The 22,894-nt window shown below is 41.8% G+C and overlaps 1 protein-coding gene across 3 annotated transcripts in view; it reads right to left on the bottom strand.

Moving 5' to 3' along the window:
• The window catches only part of camsap2a (calmodulin regulated spectrin-associated protein family, member 2a), a 234,924-nt gene that overhangs the window by 197,714 nt on the left and 14,316 nt on the right, over positions 1-22,894 (bottom strand). For all 3 annotated transcript variants that reach the window (XM_068037604.1, XM_068037603.1, XM_068037602.1), the window contains exon 2: positions 17,772-18,031. In XM_068037604.1, the coding sequence (XP_067893705.1) occupies positions 17,772-18,031 (260 nt within the window). The remainder of the gene's footprint in view (positions 1-17,771; positions 18,032-22,894) is intronic.

Below are 22,894 nucleotides of genomic sequence, written 5' to 3' on the forward strand. Positions count from 1 at the left end.
GCGCAAACAAATTTTTCCCCCTAAATGTTTAGGAAGTGTGGAAGGGAGAAGCCCCTTTTCTAAACATTTAAAAATTGACATTAGGTAGGTATACACAGCATCCAGGTAGTGTGTTTAGCATCTGGTCTAAGTTAAAATCACTTTGCATCCTTACTAATCTTTCTGCGTAATTGCCTCCTTCTAAAATAATTAGAAAGCTGCTTGTGTTTCATACAATTATATGACAGATGCAGAACTTGAGTTTTCCATTATTTCTAAATAGACTATTGATAAGTCATAATTCGATCTTCACATGCAGACAACAGGACTTGAATATTAATCAGTTTATCTAAACTGTACTTAATGAAATACAGTTGCATATGAAATTGGTGATAAATTATTAAATGATACAGCTGTGTGCAGTGCAGTCTATGACAACATTCTCTCTGCAACTCAGTGAGTCAACCCTAGAATTTAGACAACATTTGCACTGGGACAGTGCTTTAAAATATAAAAATGTGGTTTGGCCACTGAAAAACTATCAAGGCCAAATGGATAGGGTTGAAGCCCTTTTCTGATGGCTTTGTACAAGTACATAGAAATCTATGTCCACACCACCAATTAGCATTAACATATATATATTTTATTTTCACTGACAGTCATTTTAAAATTGTTTTGCAAGGGCAGCATTTTACTTTGCATAAACAAACACACATGTTCACAAATCTTTGATGGCAGAACAAGTTGAGAAGGCTGTTAAAAACTTTTGGGATCTTTGGCTTTATTAATATTGGAATAAGGTACAAAAACAAGGACATTAAGCTAAACCTTTATAAAACACTGGTTAAGCCTCAACTGAGACATTATGTTCAATCCTGGGCACCAAACTTTCGAAGGGCATCAAGGCCTTGGAGATGGTGCAGAAGAGATTTGCTCGAATGGTAGCAGGGATGAGGGGCTTCAGTTACATGGAGAGACTGAAGAAGCTGGGATTGTTCTCCTTACAGCAGAGAAGGTTAAGAAAAGATTTGGTAGAGGTGTTCAAAATCATGAATGCTTTTGATAGACTGAATAAAGAGAAAATACTTCCAGTGGATAAGGGTCAATAACCAGAAGACATAGATTTAAGGTGATTAGTAAAAGAACTAGAGGTGATATGAAAAAACTTTTTTTTTTTTTTACACAGCAAGTTGTTGCAATCAGGAATACGCTGTTTAAAGCGTAGTGAAAACAGATTTGTGAATAACCTTTGTAAAAGAACTGGATAAATACTTGAAGGGAAAACATTTACAGGGCAATGAGGGAACAGCAGGGGGAAGTGCAATTAATTGGATAGCTCGACCAAAGAGCCAGCACATGCAAGATGGGCCGCATGGACTCCGTCTGCACCGCAGCATGTCAACTGTGGCTCAGTTGGTAGCACTCTCATCTTTGAGTCAAAAGACTGTGGGCTCAAGCCCCACTCCAAAGGTTTGAGCTGATACTCCAGTGCAGTACTGAGGGAGTGCTGCACTGGTGCAACTGCTGACTTTCAGATCAGACCTTAAACTGAGCCCTCATCAGCCCTCTCTGGTGGACGCAAAAGGTCCCATGGCACTATTTCAAGGAGGAGGAGAGTTATCCCCGGTGCCCTAGACAATATTTATCCCTCAATCAACATCACTAAAACTGATCATTTGTTCATCAACACATAGTTGTTTGTGGGACCTTGCTCTGTCCAAATTGGTTGTCGTGGTGCCTATAATTCAAAAAGTACTTCATTGGCTGTTAAGTACTTTGGGATGTCCCGAGGATAGGGAAAGAGCAATATAAATGCAAGTCTTTCTTTCTATCACTCTATGATACATCAATTGAACATTTTGATATTTTATGCAAAATTCTGTTTTTAACAATAAGCAAGCAATGTGGCTAAAAAGCTTTAGTTTTTATACAACATGATAAGGTTAAAGATCAGAATTGAGAGTGATACAAGTGATATGGGAGATTGGTCAAGGTGGTCAGGACAATTTCGCAAATTGGATCCAAAATTGATTTAGTGACAAGAGGCAGAGGGTGATGGTCGAGGGGTGTTTTTGTGATTGGAATCCTGTGATCAGTGGTGTACCACAGGGATCGGTGCTGGGTCCCTTGCTGTTTGTAGTGTACATTAATGATTTAGATGTGAATATATGAAGTATGATCAGTAAGTTCGCAGGTGACACGAAAATTGGTGGTGTCGTAAAAAGTTAGGAGGAAAGCCTTAGATTACAGGACAATATAGATGGGCTGGTAAGATGGGCGGAGCTGTGGCAAATGGAATTTAATCCTGAGAAGTGTGAGGTGATGCATTTTGGGAGGACTAACAAGGCAAGGGAATATATAATGGATGGCAGGACCCTAGGCAGTACAGAGGGGCCTTGGTGTACTGGTCCATAGATCACTGAAGGCAGCAGCACAGGTAGATAAGATGGTTAGGAAGGCATATGGCATACCTGCCTTTATTAGCCGAGGCATAGAACATAAGAGCAGGGATGTTATGATGGAGCTGTATAAAATGCTAGTTAGGCCACAGCTGGAGTACTGTGTACAGTTCTGGGCACCACACGATAGGAAGGATGTGATTGCACTGGAGAGGGTGCAGAGGAGATTCACCAGGATGTTAACTGGGCTGGAGCATTTCAGCTATGAAGAGAGACTGGATTGGCTAGGGTTATTTTCCTTAGAGCAGAGAAGGCTGAGGGGGGTCCTGATTGAGTTATACAAAATTATGAGGGGCATAGATACGGTAGATAGGAAGAACTTTTTCCCTTAGCAGAGGTGTCAATAACCAGAGGGCCCAGATTTAAGGTAAGTGGCAGGAGGTTCAGAGGGGATTTGAGGAAAAAATTTTCACCCAGAAGGTGGTTGGAATCTGGAACACACTACCTGAAGGGGTGGTAGAGACAGGAATCCTCACAACATTTAAGTAGTATTTAGATGACTACTTGAAATGCCATAGCCTGCAAGGCTACGGGCCAAGTGCTGGAAAATGGTATTAGAATTGATAGGTGCTTGATGGCCAGCACGGACATGATGGGCTGAAGGGCCTGTTTCTGTTTTGTATAACTCTATGTAGAGCAAAGACTAAGTAATAGCTTGGATTTGAGAAAATTATGAGGAAATGAGGGTGGAACTAAAGACGATAAACTTGGAGAAAATCTTAAAAAACAAGGAGACAAACAAACAGTGGGAAATCTTTAAAAGGGTAATCAAGAGTTGAAGAGAAATGGAGCCCACTAAAAGCCAAAAACAAACAAGATAATTATGAAGCACCTTGGATGAATAAAAAACTAAAGGGAAAATTGAATCGAAAGTAAAAGTAATATAAGTACTTAGCGACTAGAGGACAAAAAGGAGTATGACGAATTTAGGAGAGAAGCTTTTTTATTCATTCATGGAATGTGAGTGCCACCAGCAAAGCCAGCATTTATTGCTCATCCTCGATCGCCCTGGAGAAGGTGAGCCACTTTCGAGAACCACTGTAGTCCATCTGGTGCGGGTACACCCACACTGCTGTTAGGGAGGGTGTTCCAGGATTTTGATCCAGCGACAGTGAAGAAGCAGTAATATAGTTCCAAGTTGGGATGGTGTGTGGCTTGAGGGGAACTTGCAGGTGGTGGTGTTCATGTGTCTGTTGCCCTTGTCTGTCTGGGTGGTAGAGGTTGTGGATTTGGAAGATGCTGTCGAAGCAGCCCTAATAAGTTGCTGCAGTGCATTTTGTAGATGGAACACACGGATAGCTGTGTCTGCTGGTGGTGGAGGAAGTGAATGTTTAAGGTGGCTGATGGGGTGCGATTTTGCAGACTGCTTTCTCCTGGATGGTGTTGAGTTTCTCGAGTTGTTGAAGCTGCACTCATCCAGACAAGTGAAAAGTATTTCATCGCACTCCTCACTTTTACCTTGTAGATGTGGACAGGCTTTCAAGAGTCAGGAGATGAGTCACTTGCCACAGAATTCCTAGCCTCTGACCTGCTCTTGTAGCCACAGTATTGATATAATTGGTCCAGTTCAGTTTCTGGTCAAAGGTAACTCTCAGGATGTTAAACGATGGGGGATTCAGCGAGGGTAATGCCATTGAATGTCAAGGGCAGGTGGTCAGCTTCTTGCTTGTTGGAGATGACCACTGCCTGGCACTTGTGTGGCACAAATGTTATTTGCCACTTACCAGCCGAAGCCCAATACCAGGGCAATTTTCCATGTTGTCGGGTGAATGCCAGTATTGTAGCTGTACTGGAACAGCTTGGCTAAGGGTGCAGCTAGTTCTGGAGCACAAGTCGTCAATACTACAGCCATGTTGTCAGGGCCCATAGCCTATGCTGTATCCAATGCCTTCAGCCGTTTCTTGGTATCACGTGGAGTGAATTGAATTGGCTGAAAGCTGGTATTTGTGATGCTGGCGACCTCGGGAGGAGGCCAAGATGGATCATCCAAACAGCACTTCTGGCTGAAGATGGTTCAAATGTTTCAGACATATCTTTTGCACTGATATGATAGGCTACTCCATCATTGGGGATGGGGATGTTTGTGGAGCCTCCTCCTCTGGTTAGTTGTTTGATTGTTCACCACCATTCATGACTGGATGTGGCAGGACTGCAGAGCTTTGATCTGATTCGTTGGTTGCGGGATCGCTTCGCTCTGTCTGTAGCCTGCTACTTCCACTGTCATGCATGCATGTAGTCGTGTGTTGTAGCTTCACCAGGTTGGCACCTCATTTTTAGGTTTGCCTGGATGCTGCTCCTGGCATGCTCTCCTAATCTCCTTATTGAACCAGTGTTGGTCCCCTGGCTTGATGATAATGGTAGATTGAGGGATATATCAAGCCATGAGATTACAGTTTGTGGTTGAATATAATTCTGCTGCTGCTGGACCACAGTGTCTCATGAATGTCCAGTTTTGAGATGCCAGATCTGTTCTGAATCTATCCCATTAGTATGAGGGTAGTGCCACACAACACGATGGAGGGTGGCCACAGTGTGAAGACAGGACTTTGTCTCCACAAGGACTATACGGACAGATCCATCTTTAACAGGTAGAATGACAAGGACAAGGTCAAGCAGGTTTTTCCCTCTTCTTGATTCTCTCACCACTTGCCACAGGTCGAGTCTGGAAGATATGTGCATCAGGACTCGGCCAGCTCAGTCAGTAGTGGTGCTGTACATTCTGTGTCCTTGACACCCTCAGTACTTCTTCCAAGTGATGTTCAACATGGAGAAGCACTGATTCATCAGCTAAGAGAGAGAGTAGTAGTTGGTAATCAGGAAATTTATTTGATCTGATGCCATGAGACGACATGGGGTCCAGAATCAATGTTGAGGACTCCCATTGGCTGTAGGGTATGATTTGGTGAGAATGACTATGTCAGGCTGTTGCTGGACTAGTCTGTGGGACAGCTCTCCCAATTTTGGCACAAGTCCCCAGATGTTAGTGTGCAGGACTTTGCAGGGTCAACTGGACAAGGTGCGCTTTGTCGTTTCAGGTGTTCAGATGGTCCATCTGGTTTTATTCTTATTTGACTATTTTGTAATGGTTTGATACAACTCAGTGGCTTGTTAGGCCATTTCAAAGGGCAGTTAAGAGTCAACCACATTGCTGTAGGTCAGACCAGGAAGGATGACAGACTTCCTTCCCTGCAGGACATTAGTGAGCCAGATAGGTTTTTACAACAATCTGGTAATGTCTCAATCATCATTACTGAGACTAGCTTTTTATTCCAGATTTATTAATTAATTGAATTCAAATTCCCCCAGTTGCCATGGGATTTGAAGTCGTCCCACTTAGTATGTGCCTCTCTATTAGTAGTATAGTAACACTGCCACTGTGCTACCATTCCCAGTTTAAAAAGTTAGAAAAAATCAGGAAGGTGAAGAGAAATTACAAAATCAAATTATCATGGAACAGAAAAAGAAATAATCAAGTGTTCTGTAGATACATAAACAGAAGGAGGAAAATTTAAGTAGGGACAGCACCACTAAAGGATGAGCAAGATAAACTCACAGGCAATTACAGAGAAATAGCAGATGTATTAAGTAACTACTTTTCCTCACTTTTTACTAAAGAAGATGACGACAAACACCTCACTCGAGGATGAGCTTAAAAAGAATATTAAGACACTTGGGACAGGAGAAAATAGTTGGCAAACTAGCAAAACTAAAAGAGGATAAAACACAGGTCTGGATGGTATGTAGCCACACATACTCAAGGAAATTAGAAAGGAGAGAGCAGAGGCACTAGTTTAATATAAATATATAAATATACATCTCTAGAGAAAGAGGAGATAGTGCCAAAGGGCTGACAGAGAGCTAATGTTGTTCCAATGTACAAAAGAATGTCAGAGGTGTGGGAGCGATAGACCTAACGCCAGGGATAGGAAAGATACTGGATGCGTGATCAAAGAGCATCTAGAAACAGAAAATATTATAAAAATAGTCAATGTGGATTTTGAAAGGCTAAATCATGCTTAATTTATCTGATAGAATTCTACAAAGTGATAAATGAAAGAGTAGACAAGGGTAGTGCAGTAGATATCATATACTTGCATTTTCAAAAGGCCTTTGATAAGGTACCACATGGTAGGCTCATGACAAAGGTTCGGGCGTGCGGAGTCAGGGGACAAATAGCTGAGTGGATAGCAAATTGACTAAAAAATAGAAAGCAGAGGGTTGGGGTTAAGGGTAGTTAATCAGATAGGAGGAAGGCAGAAAGCAATGTTCCACAAGGATTAGTGCTGGGACCACCATTATTCTTAATTTACATTAATGATTTGGATTTAGGAATAAGAAACTCAATATCAAAACTTGTAGGCAATAGCTAAATAAGATGATAGCAAGATATGGCTAACACTGAAGAATGAAATATAATCTTACAGACTGGGAAGTTAAGTGGCAAATGAACTTTAACGTAGATAAATGTGAAGTGATGCACTTTGGTTGGAAAATTAGACACAACAACTGCACCTTAGAAGATAAGAAACTGAATGGGGTAGAAAAGCAACAAAGATATCGAGGGGTACATGTGAACAAATCATCCAAAGCAGCATCACAGGTTAGCAAAGCAATTAAAAATGCTAACAAAACATTAGGATTTATTTCTAGGAGTAGAAAATTCAAAAGTAGTGAAGTTATGTTAAACTTGTACAAGACCCTGCTCAGGCCATACTTACAGTACTATCCACAATTCTGGTCTCCATACTATAAAAAGGACATAGAAGCACTGGAGAAAGCACAAAAAGGGTTTACAAGGATGGTACCAGAACTGAGAGATGGGGCAGGATTTTATCCTGCCCTTGGAGATGGGAACAGAGGTGGGGAAGCACACAAAATGGCAAGGGGCAGCATCGGGCGGCATACCTGATGTTGTCCTGGCCCATTGCCATTTTGTCCGGGGGCAGGGATCACCCCAGGCCAATTAAGGCCCTTAAGTGGTCAATTAATGGCAGACTCCCCCTCTGCTCCAATTTTATTAATGTTGGAGGGGCATTCAACCGCGTGGAGGCTCCACCAGGTGAGACCGGTGGCCTTCTAGTGGGCTCGGGGGGGGAATCCCTCCTCTGGGGGTAATCCATGGCCCCTGGAGGGGTCCCCAGGTGGCGATGGTCACCCCTGTGGCAAAACCAGCCACCTCATCCTTGCCAACTCCCCCGCCTCTCCCCCAAACAGGGCCTGCCTGAATGGCCCCGGCGACTCCAACCCCACTTACCTAATCCTGGAGACATCTTGTCCTCTGTAGGCCCCCTGCAATACTGGCAGTGGCTACTGCTACCGGTGGTGCTACCAGTACTGGACAGCTCCCAGCCCTCCAATTGGCCAGCAGCTCTGGAGGCGGGAGCTCGTCCCTTAAAGGGACGATGTCCCCAACGGCTAGCAGTTAATTGGCTGCCTGCGGTGAAATCGAACTGGGGGTGCGAAACAGGGGCGAGTTGGGGTCTCCACCCCCAGCCTTCTGGTCCACCACCGGGACCCCCGTCGCAGGGATAAAACCCAGGCCATCACAGCTATCGGGAAAGATTGAACGAGTTGCGTTTTTTTTAAAGACTTTAAGAGAAGACCTGATAGAGGTTTTCAAAATTATGAATGGGTTGATGCAGAGAAAATGTAGCTACTGGTGGGAAAATTCAAAACTCGAAGCCATTAAGATAGGTACTAGTAAATCCGATAGGGAAATAAAGGAAAAATTTCTTTATTCAGAGAGTCATTCAACTGTGACACTCATAACCACAGGAATTGGGTGAGGCAAATAGCTTAGATGCTTTCAAAAGGAAACTAGACAACTACGTGAGGAAAAATGGAAAAGATATGCTGAAAGGCTGAGAGGAGATAGATGTAATGGGAGGAGACTCGTGGTGTATAACAGTTTAGTTGAGCCAAATGGCTTGTTTCGGTGCTGTATATTCTATGTAGTTCTATGCAACTGGTGACAAATAGACGCTAATGGATTTCTTCCTGATTCTTTTCCCATCACTGCAGTATTCACAAGTGACTAGTTGCTCCAGTTTATAATTCAATTACATCAAGCTCCAGAATAATTCACAATAGAGTGAACAGTCACTGTTAAGACGATGGGCTTTCATTCTGATTTACTTTAAATGAAACAATGCAGCCCTGATATATTTGTCTCAGGGACATGTAACACAATAACCCTCTACTTATCCCAGCATACTGTTGTCTTCACTGAAAAAGAGATAATTAAATTGCTGTTTACCTAAAGTGTTGCTTAAACACTGGTTTCAGTCTACAGATCTGCAACAGATTACGAAAAAGAGATTTAATGATAATGCACTATGTTTGCAATACTTCTCTCAAATGAATGATATCATCCCAAATCTTGGCTTTCTCTGCCAGATACTGCTCCACTCCAAACTCTCATGTTCTAGCCAAACAGAATTTTTCCAGGTCTAGTATTGAGTACATATACATGGCTGCACCGTACTCGGTGTTCAGCTGACTACAATCCTAGGTGCTGACTTCTGGGCAGTAAACCAGACCAAACGCTTAATATTAATGAAAAATGCCTGCTAATATTGTATTAAGAAATTCAATTTTAAAAAATGGTTAAACTCACCCACTCCATCTTCTGACAAGCACTGGATAAACCATATGTAGGAGGCACTTCCAATAGAGAAGTGTTCCTGTCCTTTGTCAACACCTTTGTCATATTCAACTGTGTCTTAGTTCCCTAATCAGCTGTTACAGGGGCAGCAGGACATTGAATGCCAGACTTGTGAACAATCAGCTAGCCTCAGAGGAACAAAGGAAGATGGTTGTGGCTGTGGGAAGCCAATCATCTCAGCTCCAGGACATTACTGCAAAAGTTCCTCACAGCAGCATCCCAGGCCCAACTATCTTCAGCTGCTACATCAATGACCTACCTTCCTTCATAAGGTCAGAGCTGGAACTGTTCACCGATGATTACATAGTGTTCAGCTTCACTCATAATTCCTCAGATAATGAAGCAATCCGTGCCCCCATACCAGAAGACATTCACGTCATGCGAGTGGCGATCTGGAATGCACTGTCTGAAGGGATGGTGAAGAGAAATTTTTTTTTCGGGCTATGGGGAAAGAGCAGGGAAGTGAGACTAAGGAGCCAGCACAGGCATGATGGGCTGAATGGTCTCCTTCTATGCTGACACTCTATAATACCATCACCTCCAAGCTCCCCTCCAAGTCACACATCACCTGACTTGGACATATATCCCCATTCCTTTATTGTTGCTGGATGAAAATCCTGGAATTCTGTACCTACAGCACTGTGGGAGCACCTTCATGACATGGACTGCGACAATTCAAGGAGGAAGCCAACATCAGGTTCAGAAGGGCAACTAGAGATGGTCAATAAATGGCAGTCTTGCCAGCAATGCCCACATTCCAACAATAAGTTAAAAACATCTGTTGTGCATTCCAACCTCCTGCAATATGCAAAAGATGTTGTCTTCATCTACATCAGCTTGAACACACAACCTAATACATTCTGAGATTCCTTATTGTTCCTTACTTTGACATGTCTGGAGGTTGAAGCTATTTTCTTTTTAAAAGGAAAGCAATATTTGGAATGATCAGACAGCAAGGAGAACCAAAGATAATCCTTTTGATTTTCACTAGGTCTGTGGATGACTAAAATTAATATTTCTGCTCTGGGTTCCAAAAGGATTCCCTTGAAATTTACTGAATTTATATATTCTGTAGTAATATAAAAGCAAAATACTGGAGATGCTGGAAATCTGAAATAAAAACAAAGTGCTGGAAATGCTCAGCAGGTCAGGCAGCATCTGTGGAGAGAGAAGCACAGTTAATGTTTCACGTCTGTGACCTTTCAACAGTCACAAAGTGAATCCTGAGCCAAAAGACGAGTTATCAGGAGAGGCGACCAAAAGCTGGGTTGAAGAGGTGCATTTTAGAAGGAGGTCACGACGGCGGAAAGTTTAGGAAGGGAATTACAGAGCATGTCATCTAGGCAGTTAAAGGCATGGCCACCAATAATGGGGCAAAGGGCGGGAGGTGGATGGAAAAGAAACGAGAGACGGAGGAACAAAGAATTTGGGCCGGTGGGGGGTGGGTATGGTGTGCAAGGTTATAAGGCTGGAGGAGTTTACAGAGATAAAGATGGGTATCTTAAACACAAGAATAAGAATTTTAAATTTGAGGCATTGGAGGACTGGGAGTCAATGTAAATCAGCGAGGACACGGATGATAGGCGAGTGGAATTTGATGCAGGATAAGATACAGGTAGCAGAGTTTTAGATGAGCTGAAGTTTACAGAGGATGCAGGATAGAAAGTAAGCCAACGTTTAGCTGGAGGGAACGGGATGAATGTGGATTTTGAAGATATTTTATTTGTTTCTGATGACTGGTGATTTTTTTTACTACTCAATGTGGAATGTCAGTACAGAGTGTCAATATTCAGCAGCAGGTAAGTTAATGCGGTGGGTTAGATTTACAGAGAAACTCCTTCCATTCTAGGGATAATGATATAAAATTGGCTAATAGGGAGGATGTTCTGGGAGCACAAAACCAAAGTTGCATTTTGGTTCACGTACAGAGGCTACAATTAGCTTTTTTTTTTAAAGGGGAAAATCTCTTACTTTTGCATTCAAATGTATTAGGCAAACATTTTAATAATACAAGGTGAGTAATTTTCATAGAATCTGGTTGTAGTCAGTATTTTAACACTCTGGGGTTAGTACTTTAAATAGTACAAGGTGGGTATTTTATTATTACAAGATGAATATTTTACTACAAAGAGAATATTCTAATATAGCTGAGTGTTTCTAATACTGGGAGATAAATATTTTAACACTATGGGGCAATTATTTTAAATAATGCAGTGTCGACTCATACTCACCAGGAACTGAACTGAGTCTGAACAAACTTATTTTGCTTGCCTTTTATAACAGGTGTCGCTCCTGTTGAATTCAGGTTCAGATCTCAGAGACAAATGGACAACATAACTCATTACTCCCTCCAATTTGACACCATCCAGGACAAAGCAGTTCACGTGATCAGCAGCCCATCCTGTTCCACTTACAGGATGCACTGCAACAGTTAGCCAAGACTTCTTCGACACCACCTCACAAACCAACCACCTAGAAGGACATGTACAGCAGATGCATGGAAACACCATCACCTCCAAGCTTCCCGCCATTCCAGGCTTGGACGTCATTCCTTCATCGTCATTGGGTCAAAATCCTGGAACTCCCAACCTAGCAGCACTGTGGGAGTGCCTTCACCACATGGACTGCAGCGAAGGATGGGCAATAAATGTTGGCCTTGCTTGTGACACCCACATACCAAGAATGAATTTTTTTAAATGTTGTTCATGCACTCTAAGCCAACAGGATTCCCCTTTTCAACCTGAGCTTGCTGATAAGTTGTACAATATTTTATAAATTTTATTCTTACAAACAGAAATATTGAGATTGCTTAACTATGGTTTAAGGCAAGTGTTCTCAAAGATCTATAGCAATCATAAATCTGTTCAGCCAAACACTTCCAATCAGCACAGGAGTTTATTTTACCTCTAATGACATCTCACATTTCAGCTACCTTATGACAATGTTCATAAAGATGATTTTTATTTCATTTCAAATGTACAGAAAGCACATTTTCCTGTCTTAGGCTATGACACAGCTGCTTAGTAAAGTTCATCACCAATAAAAGTGCCATGTCAATTTATTGTCATTTGTAACACTGTGGTACAGAGCCACTTTCATACTTGCCAGCTGTGCACATAGCATATATACAGTTCAGAGGCAATCAAGACATTGTTCACAGAACAAACTGTCACAGCTTACACTAATTCAAAGCTGCAATGTCACCATGTTAAGGGAAATTGAATAGTATTGCAGCTCAAAAGAACCTAAAATTGCCCTGAAGCTGCCGGGAGCTGACTAGTTTGAATTTTAACCTGCTCTCTTAAACAGGTGGCAAGGACACTGCTCAAAACCGATGAAATTCTCTTTAACATGTGCATGTGGGGTCCAATGACATTAGAGGGGCCCGAATGCAATTTTAACTCAGTGAACTAAACAGAAAGCAGCAGTGAATTTCCAGCCAGGTCAATTCAGCGATATGGAGCAAAACCAGAAGACTCCCAATAAAATAAGCTTTTGTAGCTCAAAAGAATTATCTTCTGTATAAATCACATCTTATGTTTCAAGAACAGAAAGGCGTGACAGAGTGCAACTTAAACACCACGTTTGACAGTGCTACTGTGTTATACAGGCTACACTTAACTCAGTTACTTCATTCAAATTATCTGATAATTCCATTTTTAAGTGCATGAATTAAAGCTGTGTTCTGTTTAGGCAATGTTCTTCACTATTGAGATTCCTTTACAAACAGGCTTTCTTTCACTTTGTACTCGCTCTCTTCACAGTTCAAGGTAGACAGCCTGACTTCATCATACATTGTCCACTGATCACTGCATTTTAAAGACTGGGATCGCGTCCTCTCTGATTCTTTGTTTCTTGAATGAAATTAATTCGATTCTGAAGACCAGTTACTGAGAGGAGTCTACTCAAGCAACTGCTATTGGTCTTTTCCTTTGATAGTTGCACCTTCTTTGCTAAGAATTATAAAATACAAAAAGGCAGTGACAATTCTCACTAGTAGCATGCAGGAGAGAGCTGAAAGTGTTCTCTCACCCAAGAACTTATCTTTAGCTCCAGCCATCTCAAAGAAACTTTGCATGTAGTGGAATTACACCAGCAATCACACACACACAAACATCAGTACTGTTCCCTATTTCACCACAAGCAGTCATAGCCGATTCCTGAGATCTGACATATTGAAAGTTTCAGCATCTTTTGCAAGTTACAGAAATCTAGAAGTTAATGTTGGCCAAATAAATGAACACTTAAATTTGTTCGTATAAGATTTATTTACTATTTTAACACTAGCATCAACACATTCGCAAAAATAGTGGAGAAAAGAATATCATCCAAATGTATTAAGCCTTCAACTGCTAATAATGCCAGCAGCAATTTATGCGCGAAAGTCTTGAATGCTTGCTGTTGAGCCGAAGAACATGAATATCAGTCAGAAGCAAAGACTATGGAAAACTATGTTTTTGCTGTACCTTCTAGTCAATGATATTAAGAGTCAAGGAAGCAAATGGAATGCTAATACCTTTATGCTTCAGAAAATGCATTTTTCATGAGTTACAGGCTGTCTAACATCCAGTCTACTACACTCTATGTCACTACATCATTGCACTAAGGACTGAACAATTTTTTGAACACAGTTACCACCATTAACTGTAAGACAAAGCATGATTTTAAAGTTTTTGGCATTGTATGTTTCTGATAAAGCAGGCTTAGATTGCATTACTGCAATTAACAAAGACTCAATTTGTGTTCCTTTCACAGATTGAACTTTAAAAACGAACAGAAAAAACCCCAGTAAAACCTCATTACACTGTTACATATACAGCTACAGTACACTGAAGGGATCAATAAAACTCTCAACCATTTTTCAACCTTGTCTGATGACAGTAATCAATGTAACATGTTCAGGCTCTGACACATCCACAGCCCTTCATTTATCATCACTGTACCTTATCTTGGCCATTAGCTATTTCATAGCTTGTCTTCACCTCCCTGCCCCCGCCCTCCCATGAGTGCACTTAGGATACAGAACAGTCTTGAAATGACTACATGGGATGCAATTAATTCCTTCTTTTGTTTACTTTGATTAAAACAGTAAACCACTTAAAATAAACAGGTTAACACCTCAGTTTGAACAGTGGAGGAAGGAATTTCATACCAACACAGCTAGTATTTCTCTATTAGCATAATTTCATAACCAATGTCTAATTGGCCAAAATGGATAAGGTGACAAATTACATAGATGCCTATTTCCTATGTGCTGGTATCAGCTTAATAACTGCCAGCAAAGAACATGTTAAACATTTTACTATATTCCCTATATTATTGTGAGGCTGTTTACTAATACTGTCGGCCTCCATTCCTCATCCCTGGGCTTCTGCCAACTACAGAGGACTGGATGTCAAAAGCATACAGCAGAGGCTGTCAGAATTAGTACAGGAAGCACACATACTCTTGGGTGAAAAGAACAAATACCCTGGGCCTAATGCTTAGGCCCTACCAGGGCTGGGAGCAGAGGCGGTTGGATGTTAAATGTAGTACTGCCGCCCAGCATGCTGGTTCCCTGACTCTATCCCGCCTCTGGGCCTTTTTCATGGAAGTGGGATGGGAAAGCGGTAGGGCTAAGTGCCCGCACGTGGCAGATTCGTTAAGTACCACTTAAGTGCCAATTAAGGGAGCCCGACTGGGATTTTCCAGTTGACCGCCAAGTCCCCACAGGCAGCAGGACCAGTTTAGTTGCCTGGAAGTGGCCTCCCTGCAGCAGGCCAGGGGGGCCAGCACTCCAGGCAGGCCTAGAGGCCCTTCCTGCTAGCCTGGATGTAGTAGCAGCCACAGACCGCCCTGTAGAGAGGTTCTCTACCACAGACCACCCCTGACCCCCACAGGGGTGGCCTGGCTGCAAAAGCCATTTTTAATTTAAACTTTAAAGAAGTTGGAGGGAGGGTGCCTCCATTTTGAAGCGTCCTCTCCCTCACTTACCTTCCATTGCATCTTGCTGCTTCTTTTAAGCTAGAAGGCCTCTGATTGGCCCTCCAACTTCGAGAGCCCACCTGCCATCCTTAATTGGATGTTGAGCCCACCCTCTGGCCATTAACTGGCTTCTCTGGGGAAAATCACAACGAGTGACTGTTTCCCACATGGGGCTGGGATTTTACTGAGCTCCTGACATCGGGCTCCTTGGCAGAGGTGCCAAAAGACTGTTCAGGCGGCAGCCCGATGCCGGGAGTGTTGGTCCCAATCTTCTCGGCAGTGGTGATGCTCCGTGACCCCCTACACCATGAGCTTTTATTTTCCGCAATAACCTTTGATGTGGCACCTTATCAAATGCCTTCTGGAAATCTAAGTACAATACATCCACCAGTTCCCCTTTATCCACAGCACATGTAACTCCCTCAAAGAACTCCAGTAAATTGGTTAAACATGATTTCCCTTTCACAAAACCATGTTGACCCAGCCCGATTATCTTGAATGTTTCTAAATGCCCTGCTTTAATAATAGCTTCTAACATTTTCCCTAACACAGATGTTAAGCTAATTGGCTTGTAGTTTCCTGCTTTCTGTCTTCATCCCTTTTTGAATAAAGGAGTTTCATTCGCTATTTTTCAATCTAACAGAACTTTCCCCAAATCTGGGGAGTTTTGGAAAATTAACAATCAACTATCTCACCAGCCACTTCTTTTAACACCCAAGGATGAAGTCCATTAGGACTTGTCAGCCCACAGCTCCAACAATTTGTTCAGTACCACTTCCCTGGAGATTGTAATTTTCTTGAGTTCCTCCCTCCCTCCCATTTCCTGACTTACAGCTAATACTGGGATGTTACTTGTATCCTCAATAGTGAAGAGCGATGCAAAATATCTGTTCAATCCATCTGCCATCTCCTTATTATCCATTATTAATTCCGCAGACTCACTTTCTATAGGACCCAGATTAACATATTTAAATTAATGAAATGAATACAGTTAAATAAAATCAACAGCGATCTTACCTTCAGGCCGTGATCTTCCGAGTGGCGGCCAGCACTCACACACCTTCGCTTTCCCGTTCAGGGAAAGCAGGCGCCACTGTGGCGGGGAAGTGGGAGAACTTATGATTTTTAGTGCAATTATGGGGGGGAACAGGCTCTAATGTAAATTACTAGTGTGGGGAGGGTTGGAAGGGGGAGACCTCTGCACTTTGATCGGTTTTGGGGGGAGGTCAAGTGTTGAAGCTAAGTGTTTTGGGAGGGGTGGGTGAAGAGGGCAAATGTTGAATTTAATTGTTATGGGGGGAGGGGGCGATAGATTTATTGGCAGTGCACTGGGGGGGGGGGTAGCCCTTTAAAAATTTAAATGACCCAACAGGGCTTGCTGACCTTTAAAAATGGCACCAGTGCCTGCACACAGGCAACTGACGCCATTGCGTCGGAGAGCCCGCCCCCTCCATGTGATTGGGGAGGGTGGCCCGACTGACTCATTTTCCTGGGCCGCTGTGAGGAAGATTGTGGTGGCCTGGCAGCATGCAGCCCACGCATGTGGACCACCATTTTTTTCGCCCACCACCAGCAGTGTGGACTTCCGACCCGCATTTGAGCCTGCTGTCAGGTTTCACAAGATCGCAGGGAAAACACTGCCCCTTGTGTCAGTACTCGAGTTAGAAATACATATTTTCACAACTAAGCTTCTTTAGCTCATACTTACACAGAGAAGCACTGGCAGTAATTAGAACCACCACAAGGCCTCTGATCATCCTCTGACCTCTGATATACCCCGACCCTAATCTCTGAACAGCCTCTGGCCTTCAATCTGCCCCAACCACCATGAAAGTGCCTAGCTCCATACCCGATCACCTCCCTGTTCCGGCCTCTCCGGCTCCAGACACTGATCTGCCCCCAAACCGTCTCCAACCAACCCACTCGCAGGAGGCAGGTTGGCAAATTAAATATTATAATGAGGCTGCATGCCTCATATTTAACCACCATTTTACCACTCCACATCTCTCCCTGATCTTCCCTGGCTCTGGACTCCAATCTCCCTCCTCCCACCTGCCCCATCTTCTCCGGCTCCTTTCCACTCTCCAGCTGTGGTCTGGTACTGACGGCCTACCCGCCGGACAGCCAGCCCCTCAATCCAGCTGGCTGCAGCTGGGAAACAGAGACAAAAAAAAAAACTGATCAGGTTCTGCCGTTAAATTCAGCAGGACCTTTGAGAAACCCACTCTTACAGGTTTCCCGACCTCAAAGTAGCACCCCACCTCTGAGTTAATATCCAGTCTGTTGTAACTATCGGGCATCCTCCACAGCCTTAACTTTTACTACCGCAAAGAACTGGAAACTGCCAGCACATAATTCATACGTGAACACTGGAACTCAGTCAAAAGTAAAGTATGCATTTAAATGATCCCCTAGACAATACAAAATTAAGACTAAATTAAATCCAGAACACACAAAACAACTAGTGTGTGTATCAATTCATGTAGATGAATAAATCATCTTTTCTGCTCACGAGAGTTATCAAAATAATGAATATAAAGATTGTTACCATGATGTACAATATTTAGTAGCTTATAAACTTCCTATCTATATGTTTCATATAAAGCTTAAACTACAAGACATCATAAAAGAAGCTAAAGAGCATAAGAAAATGTACACTTTTGTAGTAATATCTCAAAGGTAACTTGATTTCTTTCAACACTCACCATCTGAATAGGTTTCTTGCGAAGATCTCTCTCTGTCACTAGTTTCTCCTGCTCTGTGACATAAAGACCCTTCTGTGCAAGAGCCTGTACAACTGCATCATGACCTAGTAGGGGTTTGGCAGCATCACTCTTCAAGATCAGACTTCCAGCACGACAGTACAGCTCAGCAGAAAGAAGCAGGTTGACAACAGGTGGCTTAATGTGTTCCTGTTCATACTGGTCTGTGTAAAATGGTTCTCTAAGTTCCTCTGGTACGTGGTCTTAAAAAAAAACATAAACAAATCAGAATGTTTTGCATGCATAATGCTAGAAAACTGGAAAGCATTTTACTTTGCAAGCAGAATACATTTTTATTCATTATTAAACACAGTATTCTTTATAATACTTGTTAAAGCCTTCCCTTTACAGTCAAAGCAATAATCTCTGCCTTTCCTTAATGCTTCATTCAGTAATGTTCTAAAATCCAAGTTATAAAGAAAAGCACTTGAACAAATACAGTGCATTTTTATGTATAATTGTTCATTATTATATTTTAATGTGTGTAGTACCAGACTGGATATCTGAGGATCATATTACATTGATATTGTGCTAACATGTGCATTGGTCACTTTAAAACTTCACAATGTTCAAAAAAGACCCATTTACCAACATCAGTTCAATATGTTGTACAATCTAGGGGAAAAAAACTGTCAGTTGAAAGTGGGAGAATAGAATTTTGCAGCTTGAAAAAAGGCCATTCAGCCTGTTATGTCCACTCTAGCTCTCAGAAAGAGCTAACCAATTAGTTCCATTCCCCTGCCTGTTTCTCATACACCTTTCTAGATTTTACTTTTTCAAATTTATCCATCTCCCTTTTAAAATAAATTATAGATTCTATTTCCACCACTGTTTCTGGTTCAGTATTCCATATCCTAACAACTCTCTGCATAAAACACAAAAAAAATTCCCAACCATTCTTTTGAATCTTTGATTTATGCCCTCCAGTTACGGAATCACTGACAAGTGGAAACATTTTTCGCTATTAACTGTCAAAACCCTTCATAATCTTGAACAGCCCCTCTGAACCTCCTTTTGACTAAAGCCTCGCATTCTTGATGTCATCTTAGTGAATCTCTTCTGCACCTTCTCCGTGGCTTTGATTTCCTTTCCAAGGTAGGTCACACAAAACTGGAACTCTTTTTGTAACTGTGGGCTGAACAATTAATTACACAGAAGTAATATTACCTAATCTTTGCTGTTATATCCAATGACCAAGCTTATAAAAACCTAAGATCTCACATCTATATAATTGCATATCTATATAATCTATGTAAAAGGAGATAAATATATCAAACTTTTGTTCTTGTTATGAAGCAGACAATACGTTGAACTTACCATCCTATGTGGAACATTACACTGGAATATAATGCTACAGAAAAACTTTATAAGGCATAAAAATGTGAGATCAAGAGAAAGTTTGAACGTTTCTTGAATCACAATTAACAGTTTCACGAACCCTTCTTTGGAGAGGAAGGTTAAATCTAGCTCCAATTTTTAGAATAATGTGTAAAAAAAGCTCATTCTATTCCCTACTCCCAGTTTCTGTCAGTAACTCCAAAGTAGTGAAGCCTATAATTTAAAAAAATCACAAACCAAGGTCTCGGAATAAAAGTTGTGCACCATATCTTAATGCATACAAATTTTTACATTGGAAGATTATAGGTGAAAACGTCACAAGTCTCAGTTCAACAGAAAATATGTTTGTCATAATTGGAAAATATATTGTTTCTGAAAAACAAAGTGATTCATCCAAGCTCACTGCTTTACTTGACAGGATAGTATCACATATTGGTATGGTTGGAAAATGCTTTAGCTTCTGAGAATCATTTCAGTCAACCTTAGCTCCTCAAAAGAACTAGTAAGTAACGCACTTTGTAACCTAAAGCAAACACTGTACATACCTGAGTGCACTTTGCTTACAAATACAGTAAGAATGAAATGACACTCAGAACTAACACTACAACAGCAGATTATGGAGTAATATTTAAATGGTACACAAACTATCAGAGCAAACTACTGGCAACATTCAGCAGCTACTCTCAAGCCAGAATAAGGTTCCCCATTTGTTCCCTAAATACAAAAATAAAACAAAGAAAATTACAGCACAGGAACAGGCCCTTCGGCCCTCCAAGCCTACGCTGATCCAAATCCTCTATCTAAACCTGTCGCCTATTTTCTAAGGGTCTGTATCTCTTTACTTCCTGCCCATTCATGTATCTGTCTAGATACATCTTAAAAGACGCTATCGTGCCCGCGTCTACCACCTCCACTGGCAATGCGTTCCATGCACCCACCACCCTCTGCGTAAAGAACTTTCCACGCATATCCCCCCTAAACTTTTCCCCTTTCACTTTGAACTCGTGTCCCCTTGTAATTGAATCCCCCACTTTGGGAAAAAGCTTCTTGCTATCCACCCTGTCTATACCTCTCATGATTTTGTACACCTCAATCAGGTCCCCCCTCAACCTCCGTCTTTCTAATGAAAATAATCCTAATCTGCTTAACCTCTACAGTTATTTCTTTCCCCAGCATTCCAATTTAAATTTGCTTTTAGCCAATTAAAAGCTGTGCATTCTTTACAATTTCAGTACAGCCATAAAAATAATAATCTATCAAATAAAGGAATACAGTATAAAAGTAGGGAAGTGTTGCTGCAACTGTACAAGGCATTAGTGAGACCGCACCTGGAGTATTGCGTACAGTTTTGGTCCCCTTACTTGAGGAGGGATGTAGTTGCATTGGAGGCAGTTCAGAGGAGGTTCACTAGATTGATTCCAGGGATGAGGGGTTTGTCTTCTGAAGAGAGATTGAGCAGTTTAGGCCTTTACTCTCTAGAGTTTAGAAGAATGAGAGGAGATCTAATTGAGGTATATAAGATGATTAAGGGGATTGACAAAATCGACGTAGAGGATGTTTCCTCTGGTGGGGCAATCTAGAATGAGAGGTCATAGTTTTAGGATAAGGGGTAGCAGATTTAAAACAGAGATGAGGAGAAATTACTTCTCTCAAAAGGTCGTGAATCTGTGGAATTCACTACCCCAGAGGGCAGTGGATGCCGGGACATTGAGTTAATTTGAGGAGGAGGTAAACAGATTTTTAATTAGTAATGGGTTGAAGGGTTATGGAGAACGGGCAGGAAAGTGGAGTTGAGGCCGAGATGCGATCAGCCATGATCATACTGAATGGCGGAGCAGGCTCGAGGGGCTGAATTGTCTACTCCTGCTCCTAGTTCTTATGAATTATGCACACTTTAAATGGGGCTGAAATTCTTAGGTCTTTCATATAAAGTTTGTGGCAAAGAAGTTTATGGACAATTCCCATTATATAGCCTCTTCCAGAATGCCATGTTTTAATTGGATAGATTGAATATTTTAACTACCTATGTTCAGCTTTAATGTCCCTATTTTTAATTAACCTATTTTTAAAGAGTGCAAATTCTTTCATTCCTTCCTCAGTATGTCACCAGCCCTGGCAATTTTGCTGGACAACATCGGCTGCAATTAAGAGAACAAGCAAGCAACGTAAAAAAGGTTGTGGATGAGAAGAGATCATTTAGCCCATTTAAGCATCATCCTTCTAGCATTCTAATTCTCTCATTGTATCATTCAGCTGAACTTGAAACATCCTTCAAAGTTTTTTTCCCTAAATTACATGGTCCACCAAATTATTCCAAGCTCTTATCATTCTTTGGGTGAAGAGGCCTTCCGAATATCTCTGTTTTAAAATTTACTTTCTCTGGTTTTACTGTCCTGACTTATTTAAAGTAATAGTTACATCCCGGTGACTCTGACATGATCTCCAGAAGGGGCCAAGAGATTTCCATAGCATCAACTCTCGCCTTCAATTTTCCCTCACTTCCTCAGGGAGGATACCTGCCAGCTGCTGCGCCCTCCACTTAGCATCGGGAAGAAACCAAGCATGCAAAAGTAGAGAAAACTAAACCTACCAGCCACTCTGTGGCAATATAAGTTGGTGCTCTCATACCCTGTTGCACTCCACTATGGTTAATCTGGTAGTTTATTTATTCCTGCTGGATAAGACAAGTCAGGTTCTTTCTTTTACAGCTGCAGCATAGTGGTTGTGAATTATCCAGCTAAATTCATTTGAAATAAATACTGAAAAACTTTCAATCACAGCAAATCAACATATTCTGGTGTTACTTTAGGAGCTGGAATATTAAAAGTAAAAACATCCCACCACGGCAGATGGTGACATTTTTATGGGGAGTGCAGCCAGAGCCAAGTCTGCGGCACCACAGGTGGCTCAGCTGCACAGGAGGGGCGGAAGAACCGTGCAAGAGCAACAATGTTAGGGGATTCGATAGTCAGGGGATCAGTGTGGGAACAAGGCATTGTAGCGGATGATCAGCCATGATTGTATTGAATGGTGGAGAAGGCTCGATGGGCTGAATGGCCTACTCCTGCGTTCTATGTTCCGACGGAGGATAACTTCCAATAGGATAGTTTTATGACAGAAGAAACATCAAGCTGAACTGTTTCCCTCAAAAAAATCCAATGAACATTGTCATTTTCCAATAAATATATATATTTTACTCAAGAGAAATGCCAATGCTGAGGAATAGAAAGCTCTTCTATTTTTGGTTCCAAATTTCAACATCAAGTACTGACCAGGTATAGCATAGATATATTTGAGAATAAAGCTCCATCCAATATACCTTCATAAGATGCTGAGGAGGAGGAAAATATTCGGGACAGAATACTTGACCATATGTATGTTTAAAATGAGTTAGTTCAGAAATCTCTCTTTAATGGAGGTGTCAGTTATGACTCAGTGACAGCACTCCAAATTCTGAGTCAGAACGTTGTGGGTTCCACCCCTACTCATGAGTACATAATCTTCAGTGCAGTTACTGAAGGAATGTTGCACTGTCAGAGGTACTGTCTTTTGAATGACACAAGGGCCCCATCTGCCCTCTCAGATGGACGTAAAAGATCCCGTGGCACAATTTGAAGAACAGCAAAGGAGTTCTTCTGGTGCCCTAGCCAATATTTATCTCTCACTCAACATCAATAAAACAGATGATCTGGTCATTTATCTCAGTGCTTCAAACTTCCCTTTGTTGG

Source organism: Heterodontus francisci, chromosome 8, assembly GCF_036365525.1.
Source record: "Heterodontus francisci isolate sHetFra1 chromosome 8, sHetFra1.hap1, whole genome shotgun sequence".
NCBI classification, from domain to species: Eukaryota; Metazoa; Chordata; class Chondrichthyes; order Heterodontiformes; family Heterodontidae; genus Heterodontus; species Heterodontus francisci.